Genomic DNA, 14,165 nt, shown 5'->3' with positions numbered 1-14,165 from the left:
AGCAGGCCAACTTCCACTGGGACTCTGAGCGAACTGCCTTGCCTCTGGGGGTTTCCAGATCACCACCTCTGCTTTCTTCCACTCATTCTTGTATTTAACAAGTATTTCCTGAGTGCCTACCATGTGCCAGGCCCAGGGTTGGGACTTGCGCTCGTCATTCACTGGTAAACAGGGCACTGTCCTTGTCCTCACAAAGCTAACAGACCTTGTAAGGAAAAGCAATCAGATACTGAATAGTCATTTAGCTAAAATTATGATGGCAGGAGGGAGAGGAGACACACTGGGGAATTGGGGATCAGAGCCTAGTAAGTGGAGCAGGAGTTAGTAAGATGCAGAGTTGGGGATGGGGGTCACGAAGTGTCCTCACAAACTCCTCCACTCTCTTTGGCTTTTCAGCTTCTTCATGCCTCCCTCCAAATCTTAGCTCCTGACTCACGGTACTTAGCATGTATTAAAAACTTTATTTCTGGAACCTGCCTCTGGGCCCCAGCCCCTGACATTACTCTTAGAACCAGCCAGCTGGTCTGTCCCTTCTCAGACCCCTTTCTGGGGAGGCAGCTGCCCAGTCTTTGTTCTTCTTTCTCCAACTCGATCCTATGTACTCACACATCACTGATTTGCACACCGTGTCAGCTCAGTTCTAGGGGGCTTTCCCAGCACTGCTGGCCCCACAGAGGCAGCACACTTAGTTAACGTATTCTCTCTCTGAAAAGTTGGTTTTTTCACTCTATCGGAATTCCCTTAACCGGGGCCAGCCCCTGATCTGGGCGCTAGTGAGTGCTAAAGAGGAGCCTGGAAGAGGGCATGGGTGTAGGGTTCAGGGAAGGCTTCCTGGGAAAGGTGACACCTGGGAGTCAGGCCGAGGAGGAGTTCCTCAGGTGACATTGCCCCTCTTTCACCTTTTCTTTCCTTTCTTGCTGTTTCCCATGCACTTTTCACCTTCTACAGCTACCTGTCATGGGTGTTTCCAGGCTTCAGTCTCAAGAGAGAGAGCTGGGAGGGCCTTTGGAGATCTAGTCTGATACCTGTCCTTCTAACAGATGGGGATAGTGAGGTCCCAAGAGGGACCGATTGGTTTGTGAATGTTAAACCATACTAGCATCCCTGAAATAAATCCCACTTGGTCACGGCGTATGGTCATTTTATTGTATTGTTGAATTTTGTTTGATAATATTTTGTTGAGGATTTCTACGTTCATCAGCGATATAGACCTAAAATTTTCTTGTGGCATGCTTGTCTGGCTTTGGTATCAAGGTAATGTTGGCCTCATAAAATGAATTTGGAAGTATTCTCTCTTCTCCTAGTTTTTGGAAGAGTTTGAGAAGGATTTGTATTAATTCTTCTTTAAATGTTTGGTAGAATTCACCAGTGAAGCTATCTGGTTCTGGACTTTTGTTTGCTGGGAGGTTTTTGATTACTAATTCAATCTCCTTATGAGTAATTGATCTGTTCATATTTTCTGTTTCTTCATGATTCAATATTGGTAGGTTGTATGTTTCTAGAAATTTATCCTTTTCTTTTAGATTGTCCATTTTTTTTTTTTTTGCCTACGATTGTTCATAATAGTCTCTTATGGTCTTTTGTATTTCTGTGATATCACTTGTAATGTCTCCTATTTCATTTCTGATTTTATTATTAAGTCCTCTCTTTTGTCTTGGTGAGTCTAGTTAAAGGTTTGTCAATTTTATCTTTCCTTTTTTTTGAACAGCTCTTTGTTTCAATGGTTTCTCTTCTAATATCTTTTTTAGTCTCTGTTTCATTAATTTCTGCTCTCCTTCCCTTTACTAATTTTGAGCTTAGTTGTTCCTAGTTTTTTAGTTCCTTGAGGTATAAAGTGAAGTCGTTTACATGAGATTTTTCTGATTCTTAATGTAGGCATTTATCACTATGAACTTCCCTCTCAGAACTGCTTCTTTTTCTTATTGTTGAGTTTTAGGAGTTATTTGTATAATATTGGCTAACAGTTCTTCATCAGATAGGTCTTTTACAAATATTTTCTCCCTGATTGTGACTTGTCTCCTCTTTCTCTTGATGGCTGGCGTATATTTTAATCCTATTTTTGTGTTGTTTTTATCACCTTATGACATTATTAAAGTTTTATTTAGCCATTATTCATTTAGATTTATCACCAACATATATACCACTCTCTTTGTTCTTATATCCCCCCACCCCTGCTTCTCAGAACTTCCACCTTGGGATCACTATCTTTCTGTTTCAGGTACACACATCATCTAGAATTTCCTTTAGAGAAGGTCTACTGGTGGGAAAGTCATTCAGTTTTTTGTTTATTTAAAATTGTCTTTAGTTTGCTATCATGGTGGAAATTTGCACAGAAAAGAACTGGCATTATAAATCTTAAAGGATGAGTGATTAAATAATTAATTTTGAGGCAATGGCTTTTAATCTAAAGAAAATTTAATCCCTTCTTCAAACTATACACAAAGATAAAATCCCTGGAGATTAAATATATAAATTGGAAGAAACCTAAGTCTTTAAAACTATCAGAAGGGAGTGTAGGAAATATCTTTATGGTTTTTCTTGGGAAAAATACAAATTATAAAAGATTGTAAAATTTCATTTAATAAATTTCATTTCACTTTATGAGAATTATAAAGGTCTCTACAATTAAACAACTTAAAAACAAGTGGCATTAGAAGAAAATACAATATATAAGACAAAGCATTAATATCTTTAATGTATAAACAATTTCAAATAAATAAGGAAAATCTAATAGGTGTAATAGCAAAAATAATCAAGAATATACAGTAAACTGACAATAAACAGAAATAAATGTGTCAATAAACATATTTGTACTCAGTTGTATAAAAAATCTTTATTTTACATAATTGAATTAATCTTCCTCATGAGCCTCTATCTCATTGGTATGGGGGGATTTGAGGTTGGGGAATGAGGAGCAGGTGCACTATAAATTTTCCAGATAAATGAATCACAGGCATTTTTTATTCTAATTCTCCTTCCAATAGCACAGGTACCTTTTTGTAAATGTTACCTGTTTGGATTCCTTCCTCCTTCCCTTGCTTCTCAAGATGGATCCTTTTTCTTGACCTTCTCCTCAACTAATGCTAAGGATTTTTATTCAAAGAAGTGGAAAGTCATGATACATGTGAGTCATGAATGCTTAAATTCTCTAGTCTGTCCCTATTTCATTTTCCATGTTCTACCCTGGTTAAGCATGTTCTTTTCCTCTTTCCATTCTTGCCCATTTAGAACTTCTTAGTCCTCTCTGATGATGATTTATACTAGAAGTCTATGTTTAGACTTCCAAAGTTGGCTGTTGTGATTTCAAGGTTGTTTAAAAAATTAAGCTGTAATTTTTATTCCTGGAGAAAATTTGATTCTCATGATACTGCCTAGTAATGAATGAAAAAGAGTCAGCTTTGAAACTCCAGGCTGAAAGCTAATTGCTTTAATTTAGGTAGTACCTGTCCTCCACCCCTGACTAGGTTAAAGTCTCTAGATTTGGTGGGCAATAAGATGAAAGACAGTAAGATTTGCAATGTGTGAACATATATTTGAAATTACTTTAAAAATATTATTCTCGTTACACATGAAAAATTGCATTATCTTACCAGTAACTGGGAAATTGCAACTTTTAAAAGTAATATATCATTGGCTAAGAGTTTAAAGTTTGGTGAGATGGTGCGATGAAAGACTTCTACAGACTATTTAAACTGTTGCAACCACTTTAGAGAACAATTTGGCAATATCTAATATAATCGTATATGTACATATCATGGCACCCATCATACAACTTCTAGATATATTTTACAGAAGAACTTTTCCTCAGGTGTATACAATGACAAGTGTGAGGATGTCTACTATGGTATTGTTTACAATACTAAGAACTGTAACCACAAATATCTATTAATAAATTAGGGATTAAATATGGTATATTTGTACAAGGGAAACTGAAATTTTTAGGACAAATGTACTATACATATGTATTTATAAGTGATGATTTCAAAAATAAAGTTGAGGAAAAAAAGTAAACTGAGGAATATAATGCCAGTTATGTAAAACTGATTGTCAGCACAACATAAATATTGATTATTTATATCTATACTTTGTACATGTAGCATGATATCCACCAAATTCATGATATGATGAGAATCTTCTGGCAATGGTGGGGAGGGGACAGGAACGGGGATCAAAGGATATGATTACATTATCTGTAAAAAATTCTTTTCTTTATAGTGAAACCAACTTTATGAAAATAGTACTAAGAAATAACACCTGAAAATTCGGGGGGGTGGGTTCATGAGCATGAAAAAAAAAATGCTGAATAATAAATCAGACCAAATGTCCATGCTATGAAGCTGAGTGCATTCTAGTGAGTAACTGAGTAACTGCTCTTATCACTATGAGGGGGAATCAAAGCAAAGCCCAGACTGCCATGATTAAGAATACCTACCCATTTGATTGTTAAAGTGCAGGAGAATATAGCACCGTACAAACTGCTTCTGTAACAAACCAATGTCCTCCTTTCATTAACTACTGTTTTCACTAATTTTATATTCTAAGTTTAGAAATATTCCCAAAAGTCCAAGGCATCACATTTGTGTGCCATTTATTCATTTATTTATTCAATATGCATTTATCTTGATTGACCAGGTCCAGGGAAAGGGTGTTGGAAAGGCAAGAAGAAAGGGAAAAATAAAATTGGTGATCAGACTTTACCCAAATATTCAAGACTTATATGAATAATATTATAATTACTTCACTGCTAGTCATAATTAAAGACCAGAATAAATGAAGATGAAAACCAACACATAACCAATATTGTGGAGATATTGTGGCAGTGTGATGCCAGATTTTTCTTCAATGAGAATTGTTCCCATAACTGCTAGGAGTGCTATGGACAGAAAGCCTTCAGCTGTCACCCCCCTTTAGAAATTGTCTCAGCTGAAAAACGCTGCCTTGACCAGGACCACTGCCCCTCCCTGGTCTTTCACACTGATGAATGGGGGAATTGGATGATTTCAGCCTAACCTGAGACAAACTCTGACCAGCCATTCTCACTCTAGAGCTCTCACTAGAGCTCTCAGGAGGTTGGCTGAGGCTGTCACTGGACCTGCAGAGCCTCAGCTTCTCCCTCTGACCACTACTGTTTACTTTGCTTCTCTTTCACAAGGCTCTTTCTAATAAATATTGTGCATGCTAAAAAAATTGCTGATTAGATGCTCTTCAAAGAACATTAGGGAAATATACAGGCAAATTCATAACTACAAAAGAAGAGAAAAAAACCTGGAATGGAGAGAAAGGAGAGATGCATGGGGGAGGCGATGGGAAAAAAAGATAAATTTGGAAAAAAATTGAGGCGAGTTTGAGGCAACAGTAGCGGTGAAACAAGAATGGAGTTGGCTGAAGGCGACAGAGGTGGAAAAAACAACTGCTCATGTAGCAGAGGCTGGGATTCTAAAAATCCATAGTTGGCTATATGTGGTCTACACTCTTTGCTAAAGGTCCTTACCAGATCTGCTTTTTGCTGGTATGGATCAAGGCATTTTAATTTAAAACAACAACAACAAAAAACTACCCAAAACTGCAGCTGACCACCGTCTATGAACGGAGATCCTCCATCTCTGAGTGGTGGTAAGTGCTTACAGTGAGTCTTGGTAGATCACTAGCCCCAGAGCCAGGTGGCAAGGGATTGTTGGGCAGTTCATTTCTGGAACGGGCGTCTCTGGGCCTTGCGCGCTGGGCCGCGAGGGCGCTCAGGGCACGCGTGGGGAGCTGGAGTCGGAGATGGAGGTAGAGGATGGAGTGGTGAGCTGCAGAAGGGCTCCAGAAGGTGCAAGTCCAGGTTGAAGTAGGGACCAGGCGAGCGTCTCTCTGGACTAGGGGTGGTGGCCTGAGGCGCCGGCTCTCTGACCGGGCTGTGCGGGTAGGTAGGGGCCGAACACCCTTCGCGCGGATGGGCGGAACCAGCGACTGACCCGGCTGTAGCGTCCATGCAAGGAGTCAGGAACTCGAGGTCCGCATCCTCGTCGTAGGCCTCTTCTTGGGCGGCGATCTCTGGGGCACATGCGCAGAAGAATCTCTGCTGGACGGCGGCGTCTTCCCCGGGAGCGTCCAGAAGAGCTCCGGGTTCCAAGAGGGCCTCGGGGACCAGCGTAAGGGTGTGGCCCCCCGAGAGACACTTGCAGGACCGACGTTGGCTCGGGCTCCAGCACCAGGTCGACGTCGCCCAGGGACAGCTGCAGGGCACAGCCCGGAACCAGGACCACCACGGAGGTGAGGGCGTCCGGGGCCGGAGGCCCTGCAGGGTCTTGCGGGCTGGGCGCAGTTCCGGACTCGGGGCCCGCGGGCTCCTCGGTTCGGTGCGCAGGATAGACGCTGGGGCTGAGGGGTTGGCTGCCCGTCAGCTCCATGGCGCTGCGGGCTGCGCTCCCGGGGCCTGGCAGAGGGCGAGTGTCACTCAAGTGACAGGTCTCAATTGACAGGTGAGGCGGACAGGGGGCGGGTGGGGTGCAGGACTGCGCGTCGCGAGGCGAGTCCTCGGATCTCAGGGTGCCGGGAAGCTCGCAGTCCCAGATTCTAGAAGAGCCTTGAGGGGCTCAGGGCTTGGCCTCGAATGTTAGAATCTTTCTCTCCTTTCGCCGACCCGTGAGCGCACCGGGTGCTTTAACAACGTGGGCTGTCAGGTGACCCGAGTCTCCCTCTAAGCCACTCCTCCTGCCAAAGAGAGCCGCAGGTTTGGTACAGTGCGTGGCAAGGTAGGTTTTCTAGAAAGTGTAGGGGAATGCGCCTTGGTTGCTTGTTTGGGGCCCCGTGTCCCTTATTCGTGAGGGGAAAAATAGCCTAAAGAGAATCTCATAAACTGCTCGCTTACTTTTTAGAGGTAGCCTATGTCTCATGTCTTTTAAGATTTTTCCTGTAGGTTATGAAAACCCTTTACCCCATCTCCAACCATTCCTAATGCAAATGGTTCTTGGGATTCTTTTTTTCAGGAGAGAAATTAGAAATGCATTTTTTAAATAGAAAAGGTTTAAAAATATTCAAGTGAAACTAAGGGTTGTTTTTTTTGTTATTAGACGTTGGGCTGTGGTAATAACCAATAACAAATTTTATTATAAGGTTAACTTTTTGTATTCAAACTTGCTATCTGACTTGTATTACACTGAGTGCTTAAAAATTAGTTTATTCAGTCCTCGTTAGTAAAGCTCAGAGAAGTGAATTTCACAAAATTAAATACTTGGTATGTGTTGAATTTGGGAATTAAATAGTACTGACATGTTTAACTTTAAAACAGATCTTTGACTTTTTACCTATATGCTGAGGGCAAAAAATTCAGATGTGGAATTGTTGGGTAGTAGTGTGTGGTACCCTAACAATAATAGATAAGGTCAAACTGCTTTCTTAAGTATTTATCCTAATTAATATTTCTGTATCTGTGGGTAAGTTTTCCCTTTGCTCTATGTCCTTGACAACACTTAATATGGTTAGATTTCTAAGCATTTTTCAATCTGATGGTGTAAAATGGTATCTCATCATGTATTTATGTTGTATTTCTCTGATTATTCATGAGATTTTCATATATGCATTAGCCATTCATATAACATCTGTGTAGTATGCCTTTTCATTGTAGTTGTCTTTTCTTTCTGTATGTAAAAATTCTTCTCTTTGAATTTAATGTTTGGTGGGTTTACAATAATCTGTCTAAATGTATAATTTTACATTTATCAATCTTGAAAGTTGTGCTCCCTGTGTGAAGATATTATAACATACAGAACTTAGTATATTCTTGGAAATATGCACTCTTTAACCCTTCAGTGCTGGAAATCTTGCCAGCTCCTATCTGCCATAGGGTCATGAAGCCTAATCTTTTCATGCCTTTTATACTTGTTCATGGTAGGAATCTGTTCATCCCTCAGATCTCAGATTTAAATCTTCAAATACTCAGTACATAGTATTTTCTCACTACCCTCCCATCCTTCTCTATCTTCTACACCTTTTCATTCTGCCCCCTAAGGCTCATAGTCAATCACAAAACTCAAAAATCTTTACCTTCCCTTTAACTTTATATTAAAATGGAAACCTCCTTTTTGTGAGTACACTGTTTTCTCTGGAGGCTTCTCAAATGGAGACTGTTTTGTCTCCCACACTCTTAGTACTAATGGCTCAAGGTATGATATATATTTTTCTTGCTCCTCATTGATGCTTCCCAGCCATTTCTCTATTCCTCCTGAATTTCATGTCATTAGACTATAGCAACTTTCTGTTCTGTCTCGGCGCAGTCCTTAACCCTCTTTCCAACTCCAGGGCTCCTCTCCCACACTTCTTAAGTATGTTTACTCTTGAGTTTCTGTCACTCTCTTCCATGTTGGTGCCATCCTAATTCTTGGTGATTTCAAAATACACTTAGGTATTTTGGACACTTAGGTGGTTCTTCCAAAACATTGGTATATCTCCATCCTGTACTATTCCCATGCAATCCAGACTTGAATATCTTACTTTGTAGCCAACATCTCCATTAGGATATGAAACAGGCACTTTAAACAACACATGTCAGAAACTGAACATATCGTATTTTTTTTTCTATATCTGCTCCTCTTAAGTCCTTCCAATCTCAGAAAACGACAGTTTCATCCTTTTTGTGCTCAGGCCTGAAACCCTTAGTTTATTCTTTGAGTTACCCTTGACTCTCTCACACCTTTTGCAAGAAATCCTGTTAACTCTATCTTCAAAATGTATCCAACTACATGTAGCTTCATATTACTCCTCTTACTACCACTTTAAGTCAGTATTATTTCTTGTGTGAATTATTGCACTCCATGAAGGCAGTGATTTTTAACTGTTTTGTTCTTGTCTGTATTCCTGGAGTTTGGAAAGGTGGCTGGTACATAGTAGCTCTTAAGAAATATTTGTTAAATGAATGATCAGCTGTTTTTTTTTTCCCTCTTTCTATCGGCATATCTGGAGAATTCTTATTCATTATCTTTGTGAAAAATGTTACTTCCTTAGTATTCTACATCTCCATCTCCAAAAGTCATGTACTAGAACTGCTTTCTCTCTCATAATGTCTCTTAGTTTCATTTTCATATTTTATATTTTTACCCTCCTTAGCTTCATGCATGCTATGTCCAGTATTTCCATTTTCAATTCTGTCTAAACTGTTGCTTAATGCATTCATTACATTAAAAAAAAGATTTTATTTATTCATTTTTAGAGAGGTGAAGGGAGGAAGAAAGAGGAGAGAAACATGAATGTGTGGTTGCCTCTCGCGCACCCCCAACTGTGGACCTGGTTCGCAATCCAGGCATGTGCCCTGACTGGGAATCAAACCAGTTGATCCTTTGGTTTGCAGGCTGGCACTCAATCCACTGAGCCACAGGGCTCATAGCATTTCTTCCATGTTTCCATATTTAATCCTAGAAGTGTTCTTTAGTTCCTTTTAAAAAATAATTTAAAAGCTTTTTACAATTACAGTTGGCATACAACATTATATTAGTTCAAGTATACAATATAGTGATTAGACATTTATATACCTTACCTTGATAAGTCTGGTACCCTATATTCCCTATACACTACTTTATCTTCACTTCCCTTCTAAGCTGCCATATATTTTGATATTTTTTCGTAGTATACGTATGTTGCCCTCTTTAATGTCCTCAATAAAATTAAATTTATTTAAAAAATATTTTATAGTTGATAATTCATCAATCTCTATAATTTGAAGGATTGATTTTGTTTTATCTTGTTTTGGATGTCTCTCATTTATTCTCACATATTTTGGTTTGTTTCCTTATGTATTTTTTTGTTTTGGATTATGAATTTATAATCACTGGAAAGTTATCACTGAGAAGATACTTAGCTTTGGGTAGAACGTGAATTCTCCTTGGAGAAAATTTGTTTTGCTTTTTCCAGGTACACCATCAACCAGAGAATATCTTAAACTCAACTCTCAGTTCCCCTCACTGCCCTCCAAGAAACTGGGTTTATTTTACCTGGAGCCAAAGCTGAGAGAGATAAATTTAAGTCCCATCTCCTTTTGTATTATGAGTTTTTTCTTTTGATTGTAAGATTACCTATTGGAAGCATCATGTTTTTGAAGCCTGGGATTTTTTTTAGGTCAATACAATCACTACATTTTATTTTCTCTCTCCCATAAATGGATGATTAAAACCAAAGCTCTCGGTCACCACAGAATGTTGGGAACCCTCATGTATCCTCTTGTTTCAGCACCCGCTTCCTTTCTGGATTTGTGACATGTCATCATTTTTGGCATTGGAGGATTTCTCATACATTTATAAGCTGAGATATTCCTTTAAAAATGTTAAAATAATTTTTATATATCAGTTTCAAGTGTTGTTTTTGAGAATATTTTGGACTGGTTGGTTCACATATTGCTGAAAATGGATGTCCTCAGGTATTTCTAGTGTAGATTATGAAGCTTTTGCAGTAGTAGACAGCTTTGCAAACAGGGTTGTCTTCCCTCTTCAGAATAATCAGATAATTTGGCTGGGACATGGGACTGATTAATTGGTGTGGTATGGGGGGAAAGAGGAGGGATGGTTGAACTGTGGTGGGAATTGTGGAAAAGATGGTACTACAGGGGCATTCCTTTCACTGGAAGCAGAGATAGAAAATATTAAATCATATTAAACATAGACATTTACTTAAAAAAGCAAGACACATATCTCCAGGAACAAGAAATAGAGTAGAAAATCCAATCTCTTGAATGGACAGCTGATATTTGGTGTATGTGCAGCACTAAGACTAGTGGGATTTCTGCTCTTTTGGGAGGGCTGAAAATTGGCCTACTGCCAATCATCAGAGTTTGAAGAGGCACTGAGCTTTATATTATGGCAGTGCTTGTGGTTGATCAAGGAGAGGCAGGTTGAAACTAGAAATGGCCACTGTGTGATTGCTTGGGGATTAGACCTATGACTTTCCACAGAAGGAGTCCCAAAAGCCTCGGTTCTGAGTTGAGGTTCACTAGGAAGTAGAAACTGTAAAAATTATAACTGTGTAATGCAGAAGATGAATTTGCACTCAAAATGTAATCACTAATGAAAATTACTAAGCACATGCGGCAGTCCAATGTGACTAAAATGAAACAATAGGTTTTATTTGTGAAGAAATTGAATGAACTGATCTATTAATTAAAAAATTTCAAAATGTCAAGGATGGGATACCATCCATGAAACAAAAGCAAGAGTTTGCAATACTAACTGGAGAAGTCTGAAACAAGGTGAAGGAAATAAAAATCTTGAAAGGAAAATAAATCTTTGAAATGAGAAGTTTCTTATAGAAATATAAACAATACTGGAAACAGTTAATAAAATGATTAGTTAATTGGGTTAAACAATAAAGAAAGCTTGAATTAAGGCATCCACACATGATATCAAGATGTTAAGAGCGATGGGAGATTGAGCACTACCTTATATATAATACATCTGATTGGATTTCCAGAGATGGGGATGTGTGGAATATTCCAAGATATACAACCTAAGATTTTGTGGGATTTCAGCCAAGAAATAATTTCCCATATTGATAGTTAATCAAATTCTACCAGCCGAATAAAAATAGAATTTACCACAGAGACATTATAATAAAAGTGTAGGACCCCAAAGGAAAAGAAACATTTAAAAATATGCTAAAATAAACAGCTGAATTAAATATAGAAGGAATAACATATTGATTGGCAAAGCCTTTTTGCTTTCAAAAGCAACAACATGGCATAGCAATGGACTAACATATTTAGTTAAACATCATGTTAGAATTAATGAATAAGTAATAAAACATTTTCAGACATATAAGACTAAGAGAGTTTACCACATAAAAACATGTTCAGACTTACAAAACCAAGACAGTTTACTATACATTGGACATGGTAGAAAGAACTGTTAAAGAATATTCTTCAGCAAGAAGAAAATTGTGGCTAGATTTCAAGAGTGGAATGTAAAAATAAAGAGGTAGAGAAGAATTGGTGAAGCATATTGGTAAATCTAAACAGTATTGATATTAAAAAAATAAAATCATGGTGTTGATTTCAGCTTGACCAATAACATTTTATTTTTATAAAAATGTGAAGCAAATATGATAAATAAAAATTTAAGTTAGAAGTTTGATTTACTGAGGAAAAAGCTCAGGGTAGAATTTAAAAGGTATGAAATAATGTGGAATAGCAGAAATGAAAACATTTTTCATCAGTCTATAGGTCAAAATCACCAGATGAACAGATTTAAAAGGGAAATACATATCCCAATGTGTGCTGGAAACATCTGATAAAATCCAATAGCTATTCATAATGAAAAGTGAACTGACTGAAAGAAAACTTCAGTAGGGTAAGAGGTAGCTATGAACAAACATCATGCTATTATGTATAGTAACCATGACACTATTTTGCAGTTTTCCAGAAGAGCAGCTGGGCACATCGAGAAAGAGAAAAGCCATAACCAGGAGTATAAATTAATGAAAACACATACAATGAAAATAAAAAGATGAGAAATCCAGTGATTTATTGGTTTGAAGAGAAACAAGAGTAACGATATGGGGATGGAGTAGAATTTGAGGGAAAATAACTGATACAAAACGAAGGGGAATGGAGGTGGCTGAGAATAGTCTTGTAAAAAAGCCCAGACGTCTGAAAACACGCTGTCTAGTATCCCTGGGCAGATTTTCCATTTCAAAGATAAAGTCTAGAATCTGATTTCTCCTCCTTAGGTCTTCATTTGCTTAATATAGCCCGTCTGCGCGGAGGGAATTATTTGCATATGAAGTGCTCAGTTTCCAGGTTGTAGGATATTTAATATAAAGGACGTTGGAAATCCCATGGGACCTCCAAGGGGCTAGCTAGAATTACGTGGGGAAGGGGGCAGGGGGCAGTTAATTCCTGAAACAGGCGTCTCTGGGCCTTGCGCGCTGGACTGCGAGGGCTTTGGGGCGCAAGTAGGGAATTGGACTCGGAGACGGAGGTAGTAGAGGTTGGAGTGGTGAGCTGGGGAAGGGCTCCAGAAGGTGGAAGTCCAGGTTGAAGTAGGGATTTGGCGAGCGTCTCTCTGGACTAGGGGTGGTGGCCTGAGGCGAGGGCTGTCTGACAGGGCTGTGTGGGTAGGTTGGGGCCGAATACTCTTTCAGCGGATGGACGGAACCCAGCGATTGAGCCGGCTGCAGTGTCCATGCAAGGAGTCAGGAACTCGGGGTCCTCATCGTAGGCCCCTTCTTGGGCGGCGATCTCTGGGGCACATGCGCAGAAGAATCCCTGCTGGACGGCGGCGTCTTCCCTGGGAGCGTACAGGAGAGCTGCGGGCTCCAAGAGGGCCTTGGGGACCAGCATAAGAGTGTGTTCCCCGAGAGATACGTGCAGGACCGACGTTGGCTCGGGCTCCAGTACCAGGTCGACGTCGCCCAGGGGCAGCTGCAGAGCACAGCCCGCAGCCAGGGCCACCACGGAGGTGAGGGCGGCGGAGGTCGGAGGCTCTGAGGTAAATTGCAGGCTGGGTGCAGTCCGGGACTTGGGACCCACAGGCTCTTCGGTTCGTCGGCGCTTGTTTGTGCGGGATCCTCCAGGATGTGGTCCCCACCAGGGCACAGGATAGACGCTGGGGCTGAGAAGTCGGCTGCCCATCAGTTCCATGGCGCTGCAGGCGGCGCTCCCGGGGCCTGGCAGAGGGCGAGTGTCACTCAATGACAGGTCTCAATGACAGGTCTCGATGCTGGTGAGGCTGGTTGGGGACAGGTGGGGCGCAGGTCCAAGTGTCGCTGGGCGAGTCCTCAGAAGTCGGGGTCGCCTGCCAGTAGGCCAGCATTCCAGCTTGTAGGAAACCCGCGCCTAATCTTCGAATCATTAGCTCCTCACGCTGACCCTTGTGCAGATGTCACTGCAGATGAAGTTGCAAATAACGACCCCAGAACCAAAGTCTCAAAACTCCACGCTTAGCTCCGCCCCTTCCGAGGCTCCGCCCCTGTAGAAATTGCAGTACCCTGTAAGGAAATACTTCTGTAGCCTCTAGGGGGCAGAACACTTGTGTAATTCATTCTTTGGGGAAGAAAAAATGTTACTAGAACTTCAAATATTGCTTACCTTTAGGACTGTTGTTTTTCTGAGATTTCAGGCATTCTACAGAAATTAGCACTCAAATAGTGCACTCCCTTCCCAGCATAAAATGGACTCACCCAATGCTCCATGAAATTTCTCT

At 40.3% G+C, this 14,165-nt stretch overlaps 1 protein-coding gene and 1 pseudogene across 1 annotated transcript; both read right to left on the bottom strand.

The window, feature by feature from the left end:
• Window positions 1-5,683: 5,683 nt before the first annotated feature.
• LOC150005040 (proline-rich protein 23C-like) lies at window positions 5,684-6,392 on the bottom strand (annotated as a pseudogene).
• A 61-nt stretch (window positions 6,393-6,453) lies between these two features.
• LOC150005039 (proline-rich protein 23A-like) lies at window positions 6,454-13,603 on the bottom strand. The gene is given in 4 exon segments (XM_090284937.1): window positions 6,454-6,558; window positions 12,830-12,903; window positions 12,906-13,107; window positions 13,109-13,603. Coding segments are annotated over 4 exon segments (876 nt in total).
• Between the last annotated feature and the right edge of the window lie 562 nt (window positions 13,604-14,165).

This window comes from Furipterus horrens, unplaced genomic scaffold (assembly GCF_987537825.1).
Source record: "Furipterus horrens unplaced genomic scaffold, mFurHor1.1.pri manual_scaffold_7, whole genome shotgun sequence".
NCBI classification, from domain to species: Eukaryota; Metazoa; Chordata; class Mammalia; order Chiroptera; family Furipteridae; genus Furipterus; species Furipterus horrens.
This window is presented reverse-complemented; position numbering and strand designations above follow the sequence as displayed.